General features: G+C 43.3%; 1 protein-coding gene across 4 annotated transcripts in view; it reads left to right on the top strand.

Moving 5' to 3' along the window:
• The window catches only part of polr3e (polymerase (RNA) III (DNA directed) polypeptide E), a 98,014-nt gene extending 81,461 nt beyond the window's left edge, over nucleotides 1–16,553 (top strand). For 2 of the 4 annotated variants that reach the window (XM_072481487.1, XM_072481486.1), the window contains exons 20-22: nucleotides 10,243–10,320; nucleotides 11,946–12,071; nucleotides 15,753–16,553. In XM_072481487.1, coding sequence (XP_072337588.1) covers nucleotides 10,243–10,320; nucleotides 11,946–12,071; nucleotides 15,753–15,809 — 261 coding nt within the window. In that variant the 3' untranslated portion in view covers nucleotides 15,810–16,553. Of the gene's footprint in view, nucleotides 1–9,157; nucleotides 9,898–10,231; nucleotides 10,321–11,945; nucleotides 12,072–15,752 lie in introns of those variants that run through there. The other 2 variants (XM_072481488.1, XM_072481489.1) reach the window with 2 other exon arrangements.
• Nucleotides 16,554–23,126: the final 6,573 nt, after the last annotated feature.

Here is a 23,126-nt window from a genome sequence, read left to right on the forward strand (position 1 = left end):
CTCAAATCAAAAGAGTGCATTGGAGGCTCCACAGTCAGAGTCTGCAGATCTGGCAGATGGCAGGTGTTAATCTCGTGCTGTGTTCCACACTTTCTTCCTCTTGAAGGTGATTCTGCACGGTCAGGTCAGAGAAGGGCAGGGCTGCCTTACACCTACCCACCCTCAACAGGCATATTCATCAAAAGCAGTAATGAGCCTGGTGACAGATGCTATTGCACGAACTGCTCTTTAGGGAATCCATGTAAAAATGCAAGCTCCTCTCTGCCTTAGTTTACTGGAATTTGAATAACCTGCACTGGGAATGAGGGATTTTGGATAAGTGTCATCTCCTCCACTGGATATCTCCAGAAATGGAAGCATTTAAATTTTCACCTCCTTTATCTGTATTGATGTGTGATATCCCTTAAGCAGCAGCAGGTTCTGTATTGGGTCCTATTATTAAGCAGGATTTGCATTTACATAGCACCTTTTGCAATTTTGGGACATCCCAAAATGTTTTCCAGCCAATGAAGCACTTTCTGAAGTGTAGTCACTGTTGTAATGTGGGAAACCCAGAAACCAATTTGTACAAAGAAAGTTCCCACAAAACAGCAATGTGATTGTGACCAGGTAACCTGTTTTTGTGATGTTGATTGAGGGATACATCTTGTCCAGGACACTTTGGAGGACATCCCTACTGTCCTTCAAAGGTGCCATATGATCTTTTCCCTGAGGGGGCAGGCCTTGATTTCCATTCAGAAAATGTCAGCTCCAATAGTGCAGCACTCCCTCAGAACTGCACTGGAGTGTCAGCTTGAATTTTATGCTTGAAAGGTATCTAGTGACCGCAGGTTCTGTACCGCGTGTAGCAATGAATCAGCCTTGAAGTCTGGGACCTCCCCTGTATAACATTGAACCCAATTTCAAAAGTGCTGATAATACAACACCTGCAAGGAACTCCTGCACTTCTTTGTCTCCGACATGGAGGCCTTCCACTCAACAGTCTCTGGCTCCTCCTCGGCCATTTGCAATTCACCCTTCTCCCTTCCTCTGACCGTGCAACTTTAAAAAAAAAAAATTTAAAGTTCCCAATTCTTTTTTTTTCCAATTCTGGTGCAATTTAGCGTGGCCAATCTACCTACCCTGTACATCTTTGGATTGTGGGGGTGAGACCCATGCAGACACGGAGAATGTGCAAACTCCACACGGACAGTGACCCGGGGCTGGGATCGAATCGGAGTCCTCGGCGCCGTGAGGCAGCAGTGCTAACCACTGGGCCACCATGCCGCCCATCTGACCGTGCAACTTTCTGTAGCTTTCCCACCTCTGCTCCTTCTAACACTTTAGGGATTGTGGTCAAATCAGTAGAATGTACTTCAGGGAATAATTGAAAATGCTCTTTGTTATCATTGTAAAGAAAATTTGAATCTGTAGTATGACAGGACAGTTTAAGCATAGAAAAAGATCTGCATCCAAGAGATTACAATATAAGAAAAGCAATAAAACAAGTTCAGTATTTCAGCTTTTGTGTGAGATCAGAGCCTAGGATAGGAGCTCTCAGCATTTAGCAGATCATGACAACTGCACAAAACCTTTTAAATTATTGATGCTAATGCATGTGCCGAAGTCTCTTGTGCTGGTGGTGTAGTAACCCAAAGATCCTTATTGAATAAATGCCTGCGCATTAGAATTGATGTTAACTTCTTTTGATGTGGTTTCAGATTTGTCAGACGTTTTTTAAAAATAAAGTCAAGCTCCCAGCCCTTAAATTGATACTGTGCCTTACAGCCTCTCAGAAGTAGCCAAAAACACTTCACAAGCAGTGATTACCTTGAGGTGCAGTAACTTGTTGTTTTGGTGAACGCAGCAGCAGTTTGTGCACAGCAAGTAGCCACATCCCGTGAAGAGGTGATTGGCCAGTCACTGTGTTTACTGATAATATTGGTTATGGTCAGGATACCAGGAGTGCTCTCCGCTCTTCCCACTGTGTCATGGGATCCTCCACGTCCATCTGAACCTCGGGGAAAAGACAGGCCGAGACTTATGTTGATGTCCTATCCAAAGGGTGGCCCCTCCTGCTCTACCTTTGTTCTGTGCTGGTGTGTCAACCCCAATTGCGTGCTGACATGGAGCTCAAACCCACAACTTTCAACCTGATGTAGATGGGTAAAGAAATGGGGAGGAATTTTTTTTTTCAATAAACAATTTTATTGAGATATTTTTGGCATATAAAACAGCAACATTATACCGTAGTGTACAAAAAGCAAATAAGACATGATGCAAGCATCAGCTCCCCTCTCGCAAGAACCTGCCTAAGCAACCCCCTACTCGGGATGAATAATTTTATAAACATTTGTGCTCAACCAAGAATATAGTCCCACCAAAGAGGCAGCACCGATCCAATGGGCCAAGTAGCCTCCTCATGCTGATGTATGAAAGAAACGAAGCTGAAGCTTGGTATAAAAATTCAGTTTTAAGGTAAACTGCAGTGAATACGACAGTTTAGCAATGTTGAGGTGAATGCAGGTAAAATGTTGGTTTGGAGTATGCTTATGATATTTATTTATGATCAGTGTGTGCTATTGCTGAAGTTTATTAGTTCCCCTCTCTGAAATTGCCAGCAGTTTGAGGGTTAACCCATCCCAGGGTGATTATTTCAATACAAATGTTGTTTTAAATTGGCCTAAAATTGCATGTCGGGCCTGGTTAGGAATGCATCAGCTTTGCGCAAGTGACTAAAGTCTATTGAATGCATGTCATTGGGTAATGATGGGTTGACATGCAGCTAGTTGGGAAACCAGCTTTTTGGCTTCCAGGCATAAAGTTAACCTCGCAGCATCACAAATACTTCAGCATAGTGTGACTTTGAGTCTTCACTGCAGCTTGTGATTTGAGGCAATTACCAAGCTCCATGGAAACTTGTTCTCGCCCAATATCTGTAGCTGACCATATTACTATGGAAGAGGGCACAATTTAATTGGAAGGTTTGGTTGTTTTGAAACACTTGTTCCAAGGTCTGCTATATGTTTCCAAATAATTTCTACATTTGGGGATAAATTGCAGATGTTTTAATAACTGGTGCAGGTGACTTTATTTTTTGTGCTGTGTTTCATACAGAATCCAGTGCTTGGTTTAACCAGAATAGCCAAATAAACCTCTGGGATCTGAGGAAATTCATGCTGACGGTAATCTATCTCTGAGTTTTCAGCAGAGTTGGATCTGTATTATCGGAACCCTGTGGGTACCAGCTCTGGCATCATAATGCAGCATGGCTTTCCGCTGCTGGCATCATGTGCTGGATGTGGCAGTTTGCCATTCCGGGGAAAACAGCTGTCGTTCAGTTTGTGCAATTAGATCCAGTGGCTGGGGCCGAGATCAGTGGTAACACCTGCCCAGGCAGTGAATGATGCCAGCCTCCACTAGCAGCTCCTGCCCTTTGCAGAACCTTTGCCAATTCAGCTCTGTGCTCTGAGCTGAGGAAGTGGAGAATCATTCATTTCGACAGCTCAAACCTCCCGAGATCAGGTTGTCACTGGGAAGCTGCAACTCATCCAGGAGGCAAGCCAGACTTCCGCTATTTCTTATTTTAAGAAACCATTGTGTTTTTCCTGTATAGCAGAATCTGGTTCATGCATACAAACACACTCGAGACCTGGTATATACATGCATATCCTGTGCTGTAAAGCTCTACGACTCTGCATGCTCATTGCCACATTCCCAGGTGTGCTTCCTCTCATGTCACCAGGTGCTCTCTCTCTCTTACTCATCTTTCTTTCTTTATTTAATATGTATTTTATATATATATATATATAGATATGCACGTATGCACAGAGACCTGCCGCACTCGTGAATACTCTGCTAGACTGTGAAATTGGGCAGAAATTTGTCCACAGTGTTCAAAATAACCAGTACCCTCCCTGCAGAACCCATCTGCCAGATTTCAAACCCATCTGAAAAATAACGATTCCAGTATTGCCGCACACCCTCAGTACCACAGCAGAGCGTCGGCTTTGATTATGATTTGCCGTCCCATTTCTCGAGAATTTACTTTTCAGTTGTTTGCTCTATCTGCCTGTGTATCGACTGCTCTCCAAAAATTATTAATTAGCTGTAAGGTGCTTGCTTTGGAAAGCCCTGCAGGTGTGAAATGCTGTTTCACAGCAAGTTCTGTCAGCCGAGGGATTAGGGGCAGACTTGAGACCTGATCGGATTTGCATCTATGGCTGGGTCTCGCAGTCTTTACAGAGCCATTCATTCACACACTGATATATATTTTTTAATTTAGAGTACCCAATTCATTTTTTCAAATTAAGGGGCAATTTAGCGTGGCCAATCCACCTAACCTGCACATCTTTGGGTTGTGGGGGCGAAACTCACACAAACACGGGGAGAATGTGCAAACTCCACATGGACAGTGACCCAGAGCCGGGATCGAACCTGGGACCTCGGCGCTGTGAGGCAGCAGTGCTAACCACTGCGCCACCGTGCTGCCCTTTTTCACACACTGATATTGGCATGACTATACGAGTGTAAGAAGGATTGTACATTTCAGGAAATAAGGACAAAATATTTGCACACTGGAATTTAATGGTGTGATGTATTGTGAATGCTTTTGTTTTTTTAAATGTTAAATTTGATGGAGGATTACATTTTTTCTGCGATATCATTTACTGATTTTAAATAACAAGCAAAATGCTAGAGCTCCCCATTTATTTCCTGGGGTGATGACTAAACCAGAAGAACATTATTATAAAAGCTGACTGGTTGGCCACCTCCTGTAATTTTATTAATTCAGTTTGAGCTCTGTAGCCCAGTAACCCTCATTAGCTGCATATTGCTAATCAATCAGCAGAAACATGAAACCTCCTGGAGTATTCTGAAAATGGAATGATTCAGACTGGTAGCTTGAGCCAAATATGCAGGGCTCAAACTAACTGTGTGGATAAACACATGCGGGAGAAAGGAATAGACCTGAGAAAAAAAGGGGTGGGGAGTCACTGTCTGTGTGGAGTTTGCACATTCTCTGTGTCTGCGTGGGTCTCACCCCCATAACCCAAAGATGTGCAGGGCTGGCCATGCTAAATTGCCCCTTAATTGGAATTTTTATGAAGAGGGACTGGGTGGAGGTGCATGTGGAGCAGAACCACCAGAGCGCACACTATTGAGACAAACAACCTGCTTTTTGCTGTAAATTCTGCTAGCTTTCAAAGGGCAACCATTGTCCCCTGGCTTGTTTAGCAGTGTGATAGTGTGAATGGTGTGACTGACGGCTCATGTGTGAGAGGCAGACACTTCCCAGAATGGTTCTCACTGTGATCAGAAAGGTGGCCAGATTTAATAGGAGTGATTTTTACAGCTTTTAATGAGAGATTTTTTTCTCTCCCACTGGCTTGTTATTGACACTGCTGCTAATCAGTGCTGAGCCCTGACAGTAAAATCACTTTGTAGTTGGGAGTTCGTCAAGGCCTGCCCTTTGTTGTAAAGATTAAACTGTTAACATGTGCTTAGCCCGGCAACGACCACAGCCAAGAATGGTCCTCACCGCTTCAAGTAACCCATGTGTAAAACGGGCAGTTTACATATAGATACCAAAAGATGTTGACCAATATTTATTTGTATTAGATTTCCAGCACAAGCATTTGTTTCTAGAATGGTCCCCATGACATCTCTGTAAAATACACATGAAAAACTAATGTTTATATTGAACAGAAATACCAACGCTTGGCACAATAATCACAGCTAAAATTCAGTGGATCAGTGAGGTGCTCGAGTTGTTTAAATGGCTGTCCAGCTCCTCTGGTCTCCTGAGGCCAAGGATGAGTGAGCTTGACACTGCAGAATTTGGCATTGAGGGTCAGGTGTAAGGTTAAAGAGATGTGGGGAAACGGGTAGGGAGGTGGATTTGAGACGAGGAAGAGATCGGCCATGATCTGATTCAATGACAGAGCAGGCTCGAAGGGCTGAATTGCCTACTTCCTGTCTGCTCCTAATTCCTATGTTCATTCAGCTAGTGGTAATTATTATATAATGCCATTTCAATACTGGGCACAGTGTAGACCAGTAAAACGTGTTTGCACAACCACATGGGCTACTGGTGGTGGCAACGACCATCCAGGAACAGGTGAAGGATTGAAAAAGATTCAAACCCACCCTCTGATCTACCATGTGATTTTGTATACCTGATGTCAAGGTGAACCTACCGTCACGTCTTCCGCAGGTGGTGAGCGTTACTGTACGCCTATCCATTTTGGTAATAAGGCTGTATTATTAAAGAGGTGCTTCCTGATACCCTCCTGATACAGATGTAGTATATACATATCTCCAGATTTATCTTTAATTAGATAACAATGGGTGCAATTCCAAAGATATTTTTCACTCTCTTTCAAGAGGAAATAATTTTAATAGATTCAACCCTCAGTAAACGTTCTGGTGGAAATAGGTTTAAAGCCCCATATTCTCTCCCTGTTGCAGTTCTGTGCTAATTACAAAAGTGAACAATCAGGACTTTAATTGGAGACTTTACAGCATACATTAAAAAATATGGGAATAAGAGTTTTAATGGAGCAAAGTGGCATGGGCCTCCTTCACGGAATGTTGGACACAGAATCTCGGTATACAGAACTAGAAAGCACTGTAATCACATGTCCTCATCACATGAAGTCAAACTACAGGTTTCCTGGTAAATATGCAATATTTGCTGATGATTCCTGAAAGAAGGGTTCCTCTTCTCCCAGTTTTGATGGAATGGACCCAAGCAGCCAAGACCATTGCACCAAACCTCGGATCTATAATCCAGGTCATTATTTATGAAACTTTTCAAGAGCTCATAATGGAATGTTCTTGCGCTAGATTCAAGCTATTGATCTGGATATGAACCCAGCTTACGGCAGACTTGAATTTGCTTTGAAATCCAGAATCTGTTGCGGATTGGGCCATTGTGTTTTTAGATCCAACAATAGCAGCAATACCTTGTATTTGTATCAAACCTTGGATATAATAAAATTTCTTGAAGCATTTCATAACCGGAATATCAGACAAAATTTGACACTGAACGACAAAAAGAGACTTTAGGACAGGTGACCAAAAACTTAGTCAAAGAGAGAGGTTTAAAGAACATTAAGTTAGAAAAAGATTATGGAGAGAATTTTAAAATCAAGGCTGTGTTTAACCAAGCAAGCGCACAGGGTGAAGGGTGAAGAGGACGTGGTGTGAGAAGACATTCGCAACAAAACCTTCCTTTGTGGTGGGTGGAAGATGGAGGTGGGGCTCGGCAAGGAGGCAGTGGAATAGTCATGTTTGGGGGAACAAAGGAATGGATGAAGGTTTCAGCAGCAGGTGAGCCAATTCTATCTGCTTCAAACTCTTGTTTGCTCTCCTCGATTTTGGGATGTGACTGCTCAGGTCATGATTGGACATCTCATTTCACCCATTCCATGCCGCCATGCCCTGTTCATGAGCACCCACTTTTCCTCCTGATTGACGGTACATCTGAGATGTGGGTGACCTCACATGGGATTGACAAGTGAATAGTCTTTGAACTTAGTGTGAAGGCACTGAGGATGCTGAATTCAGAAAATTAAATCTGTCAAATTCCTATCCCGCATGTGTGTAGAGAGGTGAAAATTTACTAAAAATGGAACTAATCGAATAGCTTCTGCGAAAAGATGGTCTCCTGTGCTCTGACTCTATGAAGTGATTGTAAGCTACGAAAAACACACTTCCATTGTTATGCTTTGGTTTGGATTTAGTTTCTCCAGCCAACCCAAACATTGCCTGGGTTCACTCACAATAACCCAGCCAACATTGTAACCAGCTGCTGCCTGGTGAACTCCATTCCATGTCCTGACCAATCTGCTGTAAATAAAGTGGAAGCTGCTGGGGGTTTATTTATTAAATTGAAGATGTGTTGAATTACGAGAGTCCACAATGAGGCTGCAACGCTTTCCACACGCCCAAGTAATGACGTAAACCATAAATGGAACTTAAATGTCTGAGTCCAGACATTAAATTATAGCCTTTTCCTTCCCTTTGCCCTCTAGATTATAACTTCAGAAAAACATGACCCCAAGTAGATGTGAGTTCAAAGAGTGCTAATTGAGAATACTTGACGACTGTGCCACCACTGCAGGTTCCTAGTTCTTGTAGAAGACACCAAGGAACATATGATATTAACCCAGTGTCGTTAACCCAACACCTTGTCTTCAGGATTTGCAGCAATTGCCTAGGTTGTTTCTGTAGTGCCATCTGCCTGCCTTAAGGGTCTGCCGTAATCTCTCCCAAAGTCATTGGCACTTTACTGATAGATGTCAAACATTGCATCAGCCCTGGAGACAGTTGTTTCTGGCTTGATTCTGTTGTTGTTCCTGAGGGGCGAAGCAAAAGATTGGGGCCATAAATATAAGATGGTCACTAATAAATCTAATTGGGAATTCAGGAGGAACTTCTTTGCCCAGAAGGTAATGAGACTGCAGAACTTGCTATCGCAGGGAGTGTTGTCGCGAATGCACATTTAAGGAGAAGCTGAAAGGTGCAATGAGTGGGGCAGGGAATAGAAGGTTATGCTGATAGGGTGGGATGAATTGTAGAGGGAGGAAGCTCATGTGAAGCATAAACACATGTTGGGCCAGAAGGCCTGTTTCAGTGCTGTAGGTTCAATGTAATTATGCCAACAAAGTGATGATCTCTAAATGAGAAACTTGTTGGTCCAATCCTTCGTGGAGAATGAGTGTGTAATATAGGTTTGCATTTGTGTTTATTGCTAAGGATTGCGGTGCACATTTGGTTTTCTCTTGATGAAAGGTTAAACCCAAGCCTCTTATGCCCGTTACGATGGCTGTAAAATTTCCTTGAGTTCAACTTTTACCAACACCTTCAAACAAGATTCGATGGGGATTCATCTCACCCTAGTTCTGGGACCTTGGCCTGAGCAAGTTGACTCCATGTTACCTATACTCAACCATACAACTACGCTCCAAAGATAGTTTATTGGCTGTGAAGTACTCTGGATACAGTCGTAAAGTGTTATGTTACTGGATGAGTAATCCAGAGGTGTAGACTTAAAATACAGTTCAAGAGTTCAAATCCCACCATGGCAGGTAAGAATTCTATTTTAATCTGAAATTAAAAAGTGACCATGAGACTGTTGAATTAACCTAACGGGTTCATTAATGTCCTTTAGGGAAGAAAACCTATTGTCCTGGTACAATCTGGCTGAGATGTGACTCCAGACCCACAGCAACATGTTTGATTCTTAACTACCCGCTGAAATGGTGAAGCAAATCTCTCCATTGTCTCAAACTGTTACAAAGACTGACAGCACTGTGGATGTACCTACACCACGTGAACTGCAACAGTTCAAGAATATAACTCCATCAGCGTCTCTTTTTTAAAAATAAATTAGAGTACCCAATTTTTTTTCCAAGTAAGGGGCAATTTAGCATGGCCAATTCACCTACCCTGCACACCTTTGGGTTGTAGGGGCGGAACCCACGCAGACACGGGGGGGAATGTGCAAACTCCACACAGACAGGGACCCGGGGCCGGGATCGAACCTAGGACCTCGGTGCCGTGAGGCAGCAGTGCTAATCACTGCCACCCTCGCCATCAGCTTCTCGAGGGCTCCCTCTCCAAACCAAGATGAAATTGAAGCTTCTGTTTGTTCGATGCAGCATGCATGCTCTTGTCCCACTTCTGACTTACCCAGATCCTCATAGCTTGGTTAAGCCTAGCCTAGGTTTAGAAGCGCTCCTTCATGTGAGGAGGTGAACTATTTAGCTTCAACCTAAAATCTGCAGTTTACCACTAGCACCCTTCCAAAGATATGCAGTTTAGGTGGATTGGCCATGCTAAATTGCCCCTTAGTGTCCAGGGATGTACAGGTTCAGTTATGGGGTTACGGGGATAGGGTGGTTAAGGGGGTACGGGGATTGGGAGAGTGCTCATTCAAAGGGTTGGTGCAGACTTGATGGGCCGAAAGGCCTCCTGCACTTTAGGGATTCTATGATTCCCACTGCTTATCCAACCTGGATCTTTTGGATACTTGGCTCTCAGGACTGCCTGGAACTAAATGGGATGAATCCCAACTCCCACTGGCAAGTCAGTGAATGACCCAGGTCAATCACCAAAGGTACTTTGTGTCTCTCTGATCTGGTACCAACACTCTGTGCTTGGGCGTTGTTCCAAACCTTCCATTGCTGGGCACATTCTGAAGTTTTGGGCTTCAGTTTTGAGGTAGAATCACTCTTTTACACAGATGCTGTTCAGTTCCCTCCACAGACAACTGCCTCAGCTGATGAACAGAAGATCTTTGCACTTTGGGAAGCTGGAGACTCCTTTGATCAGGTAAATACCGTATTCTAAATTATCTTTCCTATTGACATTTTAGAATTTTTGCTTCCCACTCTGCTCCTCAGTTCATTGTTAGTTGGTGTTCCATTGTTGTGAAAAGCATGATGAAGGGAAGCATCAGGGGTCGAGAGGATTAAAAAAGTGAGATGAACTGGGAATTAACTGAGAGATTTCAGGCCTGGGTGTGATAATCGGCAAATGAGCCAGTGAGGGTAAAATGCAGAGAAATTGTTTTACCCAACAAGTTATGATCTGAGATACACTGCCTGAAAAGCCAGTGGAAGCAAATTCAATAATGATTTCCAGGGCTACAGGCAAAGAGTAGGGGAGTGGGGATTAATTGGACCGTTCTTCAGAAAGCCAGTACAGCCTCACTGGGCCAAATGGCCTCCTGTGTCAAATCATTCTGATTGTTAGGGGATGATGGTTCTACGGTTCTATCTAAATTGCCCCTTAGGGTCCAAAGATGCATGGGATGGGGGTTATACGAATAGAGCGGGGAGAGTGGGTCTAGGTAGGGTACTTGGCTAGCTCGGAGGGTTGGTGTCGACTCGATGGGTCGAATGGACTCTTCCTGCACTGTAGGGATTCTATGGATGGGGAGGAATTCCTTCAACATAAATTTATAAGCAAGATGAGATTGAACGGAAAAATGCATCAAAGACATCACAAAAAATAAATACCTTTTTTTGCACAAATAGAACTCCTGTGATTGTGAACTGTGGGATAACACAGCTGTGGGTCTCTGCGGGGAGAGGAATGTGTTAGAATGGTTTCAGCAAGGTGCGGCTGTGGGATGTGTGTATAAAGATCTCTGTGTCTTAGGACGGTGGATGACATGTTCAGAGTCACTCAATATCAATAAAACAAAGGAAAAAAGGATATAATATTGACTGGTTTATATTCCAGTCAAACAGCCCCATCTACTCTTCCCCACATTCAATACACCAGGGTTGGATATAGTGATTACAGATCAGAGAGCGTTAAAGGTGAGATTTTAATAGCAAGATTTATCATTATGAAGGGTTTTGAGAAAGGAGGGAGGGAGAAACTGTTTCCTCTGGCAGGGTGGTTGTAACCAGGAGAACCAGAGAAAAGATGAGGATTTTTTAAAAATGCAACGAGTTCTGATCTGAAATGTATTGACTGAAAAGGTGGTGGAAGCAGATTTACTAGCAGCTTTCAATTGTATTTAGAAATATACTTGAAAAGAAAAATTGCAAGACAGGGAAGTGAGGCAGCTCTTCCAGAGAGTCAGCGCAGGCATGATGATTGAATGGCCTCCTCCTATGCTATATGGTTCTGTGATACTTGGCGGCATAGTGGAGCAGTGGTTAGCACTGCTGCCTCACAGCGCCGAGGACCTGGGTTCAATCCCAGCCCCGGGTCACTATCTGTGTGGAGTTTGCACATTCTCCCTGTGTCTGCGTGGGTCTGACCCCTACAACCCAAAGATGCGCAGGGTAGGTGAATTGGCCACGCTAAATTACCCCTTAATTTGGAAAAATAAGAATTGAGTACTCTTTTGAACAAAACATTTTTTTTGAATGGTTCTGTGATACTTGGGAACAAACTTGGATTGTGTCCTCTGATGCAGGAATGATGTTTTCTCGTTTCAGCATCGGCAGATACTCCTTGAAATATTTTCAAAAAATTATCGCGTGCGTAGGAATGTCATCCAATCTAAGCTGGGCCAGGATTTTGGAGAAAGCCTCAGTAAACCAGATGTGGACAAAGTTCTGAAGGTAATGTAACCAACTGCTTAATGTGGGAGTTGCGATCTGCTTTAAATAACAGAGCAGAGCTCTGCATGAATTAGATGAGCTCCGGTTTACCACGGTTCGAAGATGAGTGGTCACTTCGCTAAGGTATGAACCAAAGTCCTGCTCGCCCATCATTTATCTGCTCACACCTAAATTGACTCCTGGCCTGGCAATGCCTCAATTTTACAAATTCTCATTCTTGTTTTTAAATCCCCCCTCGATCTCACCTCTTCACTATCTCTGTAATTTTCTCCAGCCTCTCAAGGCTCCCAAGATTTCTTCTCTCCTTCAATTTTGACATGATACTCATTCTCTATTCTAATTGCTGCATCATTGGCAGCCACACTTTGCGTTGCCTTGACCCCAGCTCTGGAATGTCCTCCCTAAATACGTCCATCTCTCTCTCCCTCTTGACATTTCTTAACAGCAGGGCAGCACGTTGGCACAGTGGTTAGCACTGCTGCCTCAGCACCGAGGACCTGGGTCACTGTCCGTGTTGAGCTTGCACATTATCCCCATATCAGCTTGGGTTTCACCCCCACAGCCCCAAAAAGATGTGCAGTGTAGGTGGATTGGCCGCGCTGAATTGCCCCTTAATTGGAAAAAATAATACTTGGGTACTCTTAAATTTATCTTTAAAAAAAAAAAGACACTCCTTAACAGCTTCCTCTTTGACATTTGGTCACCTGTCCTAATATCACTTTATGTGGCTCAATCTCATTTTATTTTATAATGCCCCTGTGAAGTGCCTTGGGGGCATTTTATTACATTAAAGATTCTATATAAATATAACTTGGTTAGTCAGTAAAATTGAAGCTGTTGAATTGTTGTAAAAACCCAACTGGTTCATTAATGTCCTTTAGGGAAGCAAAGCTTTTTAAAAAAATAAATTTAGTGTACCCAATTATTTTTTTTCCAATTCAGGAGCAATTTAGCGTGGCCAATCCACCTAGCCTGCACATCTTTGGGTTGTGGGGGTGAAACCCATGCAGACATGGGGAGAATGTTCAAACTCCTCAGATACAGTGACCCAGGGCCGGGATTCTAACCCGGGTCCTCAGCGCCACAGTCACAGTCCTAACCACTGTGCCACATGCTGCCCTCTAGGGAAGTAAAGCTGCCATACTCACCCAGTCTGTTGACTGGTCATTGTCCTTCATCCGTTGTGCCAGCTTTTCAGGAAGCTGGCTAATTGTCGTCTTCGTACCAATAAAGATGGGCAATAAATGCTGGTCTTGCCAGTGACACCCACATTCTGAGAATAATTAAAAAGCTCATTTGCAGTTGAGCTAATTGCAAATGTTAGGAAATTAATGATTTTTTTTTTTAAAAATGTTTTCTAAGTTTTTTTTTTTAAACGATTTAGCTCGTAGGACTCACCCAGTAACCTATTCAATTATTGCAGGAAGGATCTCCGATTCAATCCTTCATCCATCACATATTTCTTTTTAAATAAATTTAGGGTACCCAATTATTTTTTCCCACACTAAATCCATCTTTGGGTTGTGGGGGCAAAACCCACGCAGACACGGAGAATACACAAGCTCCACACAGACAGTGACCCAGGGCCAGGATTCGGACCCGGGTCTTCCATGCCGTAGGCAGCAGTGCTAACTACTGTGCCACTGTGCTGCCTCATCCATCACACATTAACCAGTCTTAGCCACTGTGTAGGTACAAATGCTAAAGTTGGATATCCTGATTCGGCAGAGACCATCCTGATCCAGTGAAGCCAATTGTGGACATTGGATTAAGCTGGGGTCATACAGTGATGCCATAAGACCATAAGATACAAGAGCAGAATTAGGCCATTCGGCCCAACAAATCTGCTCCGCCATTCAATCATGGCTGATATGTTCCTCATCCCCATTCTCCTACCTTTTCCCCATAATCCTGATCCCCTTATCACTCAAGAACACCATATATGTGCTTGAGGTGCACCTGCAGGTGCTCTGGGTCATACAAGCAGATGAATCACGGAATTACTATAGTGCAGAATGAGGACATTTGGCCTATCAAATCTGCACCGACCCTTCGAAAGATTGCTAGCTGAAAAGAATGAGCGTGCAAGGTTATGGGGAAAAGGACGAGGTCGAATGCTCTTTCAGAGAGCCTATGCAAACCTGATGGGCCAAGTGGCCTCAGTCTGAGCTGCAAAGATTCTGTGGTCATTATCTCATTGCCATTAGAGAGAGGTTGCTGTGTGCAAACTGCCTGTTGTATTCCCCACATTACAACAAAAGTACTTAATTGACCGTAAAGCACTGTGGGAACCTCCTGAGTTCATGAAAGATGTAATATAAATACCAGTCTTTCATTTTTTACATGCTGCCCCCTAACATCATAAATGTTTTTATGTCCGGGTGGGCGGAGTGAGCATTTTGACTAGCCCCACTAATCCACAGGTCACACCATTAGTTTAAAAGTTTGACTCACTCACCAAAATTTACCTTCAATATTGTTACCCAGAATAAAGGAGACTTGAACTAGGCTTCTTTCAATAAGCAACAAACTTACTGGTTATTATAAAACCAGTCTTGTCAAATAGGAAGGCTAAAGCTTAACATGCAATATGAAATATAAAAGAATACTAATTATTCTTTCACGATACCCAAAGTGTCTTCTCCCTCTCTCTTTCTCTCTCTCACACTCACTTTCTCATGTACACCCTCACAACACACCAAAAAATAATAAAAATAGAGGAATTCTGCCAACAGTTAAAAGTCAGTGGTTCTAGGGAAAAGGAAAGATGCCAGAGTTCTTGAAATGGCATCTGGTAGGAGCAGCACGGTGGCGCAGTGGGTTAGCCCTGCTGCCTCACGGCGCCAATGTCCCAGGTTCAATCCCGGCTCTGGGTCACTGTCCGTGTGGAGTTTGCACATTCTCCCCATGTTTGCGTGGGTTTCGCCCCCACAACTCAAAGGATGTACAGGTTAGATGGATTGGCCACGCTAAATTGCCCCTTAATTGGAAAAAATTGGGTACTCTAAATTCATAAAAAGAAAGAATGGCATCTGGATTATACAGTTCTCTCGGCGCTGATCTGCGAAACAATTGATGATTCTTGCACTGCTTTTCAGGTGGGCTTGAGGAACACTTGTGGGGACTCTATTCCAGCATGTAGAACAATTAAGGTTCAGCTTTTATTCATTTCTGGCTGTGGACTGGCTATAGGCTGCAAAAGGGCTGCTGTCTTTTCGCAAGCAGTTGATCCTTCTCCAATTAAAACCAGAACCAACTTTTCACAGCTTTCCAAGCATGGTTTTTTTTAAGAGCCATAAACTACCATGTGACAGTCATGTGTTTTGTACACAGTCCACCAGGATCACGAGGTTCCCAGCTTCTTTAAAACTGCTTAATTAAGGGACAGCGGGCGGGATTCTCCGTCGGCGGGACCCTTTTCTTCGCCAGCAGTGGATTTCCCGATGACGTGGGGGGGGTGACCACAATGGGAAACCCCATTGGCCAGCTACCTGGGCGAAAGATCTCGCTGCCGGCAGGGTCCGCCGCATCAAAAAACAGGTCTGGCGGGATGGAGAATCCCACCCAGTGTCTTTCCAAACACTGATTCGTCCAGAATATTCTCAGTCCTTGACGCTGAACCATTTTCTGTGATTAAAGTGTTCATGCGAATGTCAGTTTGAACTCTTCCATCTTTCACAGGACTGCTGTGCAAGTCATGGTGGAATGTGGTATCTTAAAGGGACCCTGCCTTCTTGACAGCTGCAGAATGCCCTGTTGCTACACAATGACTGTCCTTTGGAACAGGGTGATGAGATGATGGAAGAAGGTGGAACGCTGGCTTCGCTCCAGAGATGGGATAACAGACAATCGAACCGTACATCACTCAAGCCTTTGACCATTAATCGGAACTGAATGAGAAAGCCCGATGGAATGATGCATCTACCTACACTGGGAATAGGGAATCAGAGCCTAATTCATGTATGCAGCTCAGCAATATCTGACTTGGATTTATTGATTTTTAATTCAGTGTTCAAAATAAAGTTTTGATTGGTTGGCGAAAATGTATCAGCTGGCTCCAATCACATGAAATCATGGAATATTATTTCATTTCTTCCCTCATTTGAAGTCATCTTTAATCCCCATACACATAGCGGTTTATTATACAGGACAACCAAATTAAAGGCACAGATTAAAGCAAAATCTAATCTGTTTCACTAATAAAAGCTGTAATCTAGCAATCTTGCAAAATCCTGGAATGAAAGTGATTCACCTTACCTGTTGAATGTTTAATCTGATGTTTTACTGTTTTACTATCAGTGAGTTGTACTGAATTCCTTTGCTTCTCGGATACCTTTTTTTTGTGTGACACATTAGTGTTTTTTTTTAAGTTACATTCTAACATGGGTTTGTCATTTTGCAGGTGAGGGGAAGTGTAGCATCTGTTCGATTTTGCTGCAGGTGGTCTGAGATGAACTCTGTAAATAAAATGTTTAAACCATGGGGCTGCTGTGCCTTTTCATTTGTGAAGCTTCACGAAGTCTAAACTTTGGTTATGAAATGGGTTTCTGCTCACAAACCTTGGGCAAGGTAGAACATTTACTGTAAATTCATACAATGCAATTGGGCTGTGATTGATTCCTTTCACTCATTGATTTTCTCTATGATCCTTGTGCTGGAGGTTGCCTGTTTTAGAACTGGATCCACATACTGTTGACTAGTTCAAATATTTATTTGCCCCTCTGTGCCAGCTATAAAGCCTGTTACAGCTTTCTATCATTTAATACTTTATAATTCTAATACAATTTTCTGCAGTCAATCACTTTTCCCCTAATGTGTTCTATGTTAGTGGTATGTTTTACTGTTGCTGACAAAGTCTGGTTACAGGGTGCGCTTGATAGCATTGTGAAAATAAACTTCATAATGTTCAGAATTGTGATCTTTCAAATCAGCTGCCTCCAAATATCATCCCTGTGTATGAGGTAAAGTTTGTATTTCCTTTGTTAAGCTGTCTTTGTTTCCTTCTACCCACCTCCTCTCCTAAAAATACCATAAGAATGTAAGAATGAGGATCAGGGGTAAACCATATGGCCCCTCAAGCCTCCTGTGACTGTCAATACTATCATGGCTGATCTACCTCGACTCCACTTTCTCATCTGATCTCCTTATCCCTTGATTCCTTATGTCCTTATGTATCCAAAATCTATTGCTGTCAGTCTTGAATATACTCTGGGTGAGCATCCACAGCTGGCTGGATTCAAATTCCTCTGAGTGAAAATAATTCTCATAACTAATCTCTTGTACTGAGACCGTGACCCTCTATTCGCCAGCCAGGGCAAGACAACATCTCACCACTGATTATTGTCAAACCCTCCCAATAAATTGTATGTTTGAATGAGATTCTAAATCCTACTGTGTTGCCATTTGATGGGAGCTGACTCGGTGACGAGCCTAAAAGCTGGCAGTAACTCCAGCCATGAGCATCAAACCTGATCCTTTTTCCTGTTGATGTCCATATATGCCGATACCCCAGGAGGTTTAACTATCAGGGAAGGGAATGCTGGCTGGTTTTGTTTGCCCATTCATAGCTCAAGGTGAGTACAAGATCCTGAATGACTGATAGCTGGAGACTGCTAATCTTTATTCCAAGAAACCTTTTTAATCTGAAGCTGTGCACCACCCTTACACCCCAATTTGACTTTAAAAAAATTGTGACTGGCTCTTTAGTGCTTTGATTTGCTTACACCTGAGATTTTGCTGCTCAAATAGTGATTTTGAGAAAAGGGTAGATCTGTGAGTGTTAATATTGTCAGTTGTGGATTATTGCTCAGCAGAGAGTGGGAGTTTTTTATTCTTTTCCGAGTGTTGCTAGCAAGACCAGCATTTGTTGCCCGTCCCTAATTGCCCTTAAACTGAAAGGCTTCCTGGGCCAGTTCAGAGACCAGTTAAGAGTCAACCACATTGCTGGGGGTCTGGAATCATATATCCCAGACCAGGTAAGGACAGAAGATTTCCTTCTCTAATGGGCGTTAGTGAGCCAGATGGGCTTTTACAACAATTGATGGTCATTATCATGATCACCATTACTGAGACTAACTTTATCATCCAGACTTTTTAATAATTGTATTTAAATTCCTCCAGCAGCTGTGATGGGATTTGAACCCATGACCCCCAGAGCTTTGGCCCGAGCCTCTGGATTGCTAATCCAGTGACATTACCACCACATCACCATCTCCCCAGAGTGTAATGTATACCCATTAAAATTGCTTATGGATAATTAAAAACCCAGTTTGTTTTTTGCCAGTTTGCAACATATAATTTGGGTGGGGTTAATCGAGGTATTATGAACTATGTAAGGATCTGGTCAGTATTAAATGTTAACTCTTGAGAGAGGCCAAATGTCTGATTGTGTTCAAAACCCAGAGTTGAGCATGAGTGCTGGTTACAGTTGCTGTCGTGATGTTTGTGAATTCTAACTTTGTTATTCTGTACAGTACAATGTGCTGGGACATGTTTTATGATCAAATGGTGGTCTTGTTATATGAAATGCACATGAAGGTTTTTATATTACTACATAATGAGAGATGTGCGACTTACATTAAAATATAAACGTAAAATTGTTCCTGTTGTAAATTGATGCCTTTGTACTGCACTTTTGAATGCAAATGTGATTGCCACAGGCCTCAGACAGTAAATTGAGAAGTTGTCTCTGGGCATGTGGTCACTTTTCTATAATCGCAGCACTTGCATTGGGTAATTAGCTGATCGGTTACTTGAAAAGTAATGAAGAATAGTGCTCCTTATTAGCTGTTTTTAATGTTCATTTTGACCAAATAAGAGTCAGTAAAACATTAAGGAACAAGACAAGAGGTAGCTGTAGCAGTTTTTATCATTCCTCACACACCTGGCACATTGAAAGCTCCTCACCCTGCCAGTTGTGCTGGAGGTCATTCAACATGCACAGAGGAGGCCATTTGGCCCATGCTAGCTCTAGATAAGAGCAATCCAATCAATCTCACTTTCCTGTTTGAACCCCATAATCTTGAAAAGTTTCTCTCAAGTGCCCATATAATTTTCTTTTGAAATTATTGATTTGTTGTCTCTTACATCACCACTCACTGCATTTTTTAAAAATGTTCCTCCTAGCCCTCCAGCATCTAATGCCTAAATCCTGTGTTCCCAAAATGTGCCATTAGTGTAGCTGAGGAAAAGTGAAAGGAATACTATCAGAGCCATTTTTTATACACTAGATATAGTATAGTGGGAATACTCCATAGGACTGATTACTGTGGCGACAACTAGCAATGCATCTTTGTGCACGGGCTCCTGCAGAAAAGCTCGCAATGAGTATTTGAACTTATGCTGTCTGGTTTCATCTGTTACATCCAACAAACTAAAGGTGTGTTTGTGCTGTTGTATATTTCCTTGGTGTTAATTTGTAGAGAAAAAATTGTCATTGGAATTGTCATTTATCATTCCTTCCCCTGAGTATTCCCCCCTTGATGTAGAAGTGGAGTATAAACTAGGAATGACTAATTATTCAATTGAGCTGGTTGGTTTATTTATACACTAATGTTTAAAAAAAACATTTGGACAGATATGGATATAGAGGGATCTCGGGCAAATGCAGGCAATTGGGACTACCTTAGACATTAAAAACTGGGTAGCATGGACAAGTTGGGCTGAAGAGCCTGTTTCCATGCTGTAAAACTGTGCAGTAAGGGCTGGAAAGGGAACGTATCACATGAGGCATTTAGATAATTGCAACCCAACCCCTTCCCCCAGAACAATACATGGTAAATTTCTTGACTACATCCTGCTATGTATTCCAACTCTTTTGCATTTATTGTTTATATAATTGTGACCGCAGCATAAAACAGACTATAAAAGCTGAAAACAATTCTTTATTAAAACCACTGAGGCGAGACAGGATGCAAAATATCAGCAATTCCAGCACAATTCTACTTTTGTTATACAGAACACTTAGACCAACATTCAAATATAAACTCTGACCTGCTTCAAGTTTAGACATTGAGAAGACACACAATTAATTAATTCTCAAAGGCTCAGTCACCACCTATAGTCAGGTGACACGAAAGGGCAAATCTCAGGAGCACCAGTTCAAAAGTTTCCATTGGGTTCATAATCTACTGCTCGTTTGGTAAAGGAATGACATGGACATTGTGGCTAGTGTAGAGACCATGTGTTTAGTTTCACAAACTTCTGCAATTGTTACAGAAATGAATTGCAACCTTCGATCCAACCAGATAACCCAGTTTCAGAACTTGCCTCCATGTACAGTGACTGAGCTGTTTATTAGTGTGAGGGATGAAGTTCAGTAAACAAAACCAAACACAGTGGCACAGTAATTAGCACTGCTGCCTCACAGTGCTGAGGACCCGGGTTCGCTCCCAGCCCTGGGTCACTGTCAGTATGGAGTTTGCACATTTTTCCCATGTTTGCATGAGTCACCCCCACAACCCAACGTTGTACAGGAAGGTGGGGATTGGTCAGGCCAAATTGCCCCTTAATTGGAAAAGAGAATTGGGTACTTTCAATTTATTTTATTGGGTACTTTAAATTTATTTGAAAAAACTCAACACCTGGACTTAGTATAGATTAAATGCCAATGTACTTCTTCCCCCAGGAAACCAATTATTCCTGCCAGAGTAGGGGTGATTGAACACTTACAGTACCTCAGCTCCCACACTTCCATGTGTGAACACTGGCAGTCAATCAATAGCTTCATCCAAGTTCACATGTACTCAGGTGCCACCAACTACTGGGAGTTCTGTCCATTTCTCTTCCCATTCTCCAACTTGTTTATTTTACTCTTAACCCTCCTCTCTGTGCCAGTTTCCAGCATACACAAATCCCATTTCACACCTACTTCCTTAGCTCGAACATCTAACTCACCACAAGTCTTAAAAATCAAACATAGTATATTCCCAAGTATTATCTTTTAACAATATCGCCCCCAATTTATTTTCCACTCAAGCACTTTCCAAATGAAATGAAAATCGCTTATTGTCACAAGTAGGCTCCAAATGAAGTTACTGTGAAAAGCCCCTAGTCGCCATATTCCGGCGCCTGTTACGGGAATTGAACCGTACTGCTGGCCTGCCTTGGTCTGCTTTCAAAGCCAACGATTTAGCCCTGTGCTAGACAAGCCTCCTGGCCCTGATGGAATGCACCCCAGGGTACTAAACAGGATGGCTAGGGAAATTGCAAATGCACTCGTGATAATTTACCAAAATTCACTAGACCCTGGGGTGGTCCCGGCGGATTGCAAATTAGCAAACGTGACACCACTGTTTAAAAAAGGAGGTCATTATATTTCCTCTCTTCCGGTCATTTCTCCTGCTCCCTTCTGATACTGTTCTGTGATCCAGCAGAGGGCAGTAGAGCAGAGCTGCTGATTGGCTGTTGCAGGGGAAATTTGCATACGTTCATGTACTCACCCCAACTTGAAGGTGCACCTCAGCAAGAGACCCTAGCTGTTCAAGTGAAGACAAGCATCCAGCAGAGGGCAGTAGAGCGGAGCTGCTGATTGGCTATTGCAGAGGAAATTTGCATACGTCTGTGTGCTCACCCTAACTTGAAGGTGGTTTGTGGAGGAGCTGTTGTCAAGTGACATGTAAACCTGAAACAACCACTAAATATCAAGAGGAAGGCTCGAGGGCAGGTAGAAGTCGAAAGAAGTTGAACTGTGACGTCACAGCCTGCAGGTAAGGGACTGGCTGGTGACTGGTAAGTAGTTTTTCTTTTCTTTTGCCTCGGGTGTTATCGTGCGGGGCGCAGAGGTTGCTGAGTGAGTGCTTGCTGAGAAGGGGAGTGAATAACAGGTAAGCTCTTTTTCTTTTATCTAGTGGGGATGGCAGGGAAGGTAGTGCAATGTTCCTCCTGCAGAATGTTTGAGGTGAGGGACACTGTCAGTGTCCCTGCTGATTTCATCTGTGGGAAGTGCACCCATCTCCAGCTCCTCAGAAACCGCGTTAGGGAACTGGAGCTGGATGAACTTCGGATCATTCGGGAGGCAGAGGTGGTCATAGATAGAAGCTTCAGGGATGTAGTTACTCCGAAGATTAAAGATAGATGGGTGACGGTGAGAGGGGCTGGGAGGAAGCAGTCAGTACAGGGATCCTCTGTGGTCGTTACCCTTAGTAACAAGTATAGCACTTTGGATACTGTTGGGGGGGGGGGGGGGGGACTTACCAGGGGTAAGCCATGGGGTACAGGTCTCTGGCACAGAGTCGGTCCCTGTTGCTTAGAAGGGAAGGGGGAGAGGAGTAGAGCATTAGTCATTGGAGACTCCATAGTTGGGGGATAGATAGATTCTGTGGGAACGAGAGAGACTCGCGGTTGATGTGTTGCCTCCCAGGTGCCAGGGTGCGTGATGTCTCGGATCGTGTTTTCGGGATCCTTAAGGGGGAGCAGCCCCAAATCGTGGTCCACATAGGTACCAACGACATAGGTAGGAAAAGGGATAGGGATGCAAGGCAGGAATTCAGGGAGCTAGGGTGGAAACTTAGATCTAGGACAAACAGAGTTATTATCTCTGGGTTGTTACCCGTGCCACTTGATAGCGAGGCGAGGAATAGGGAGAGGAGTTGAACATGTGGCTACAGGGATGGTGCAGGAGGGAGGGTTTCAGATTTCTGGATAATTGGGGCTCATTCTGGGGTCAGTGGGACCTCTACAAACTGGATGGTCTACACCTGGACCAGAGGGGTACCAATATCCTGGGGGAAATTTGCTAATGCTCTTCGGGAGGGTTTAAATTAGTTCAGCAGGGGCTTGGGAACCTGAATTGTAGCTACAGTATACAGGAGGTTGAGAGTAGTGAGGTCATGAGTAATGTTTCAAAGTTGCAAGAGTGTACCGGCAGGCAGGAAGGTGGTTTAAAGTGTGTCTTCAATGCCAGGAGCATCTGGAATAAGGTGGGTGAACTTGCGGCATGGATTGGTACCTGGGACTTCGATGTTGTGGCCATTTCGGAGACATGGAAAGAGCAGAGACAGGAATGGTTGTTGCAGGTGCCGGGGTTTAGATAATTCAGTAAGCTCAGGGAAGGTG

Source organism: Scyliorhinus torazame, chromosome 17, assembly GCF_047496885.1.
Source record: "Scyliorhinus torazame isolate Kashiwa2021f chromosome 17, sScyTor2.1, whole genome shotgun sequence".
Classification (NCBI taxonomy): domain Eukaryota; kingdom Metazoa; phylum Chordata; class Chondrichthyes; order Carcharhiniformes; family Scyliorhinidae; genus Scyliorhinus; species Scyliorhinus torazame.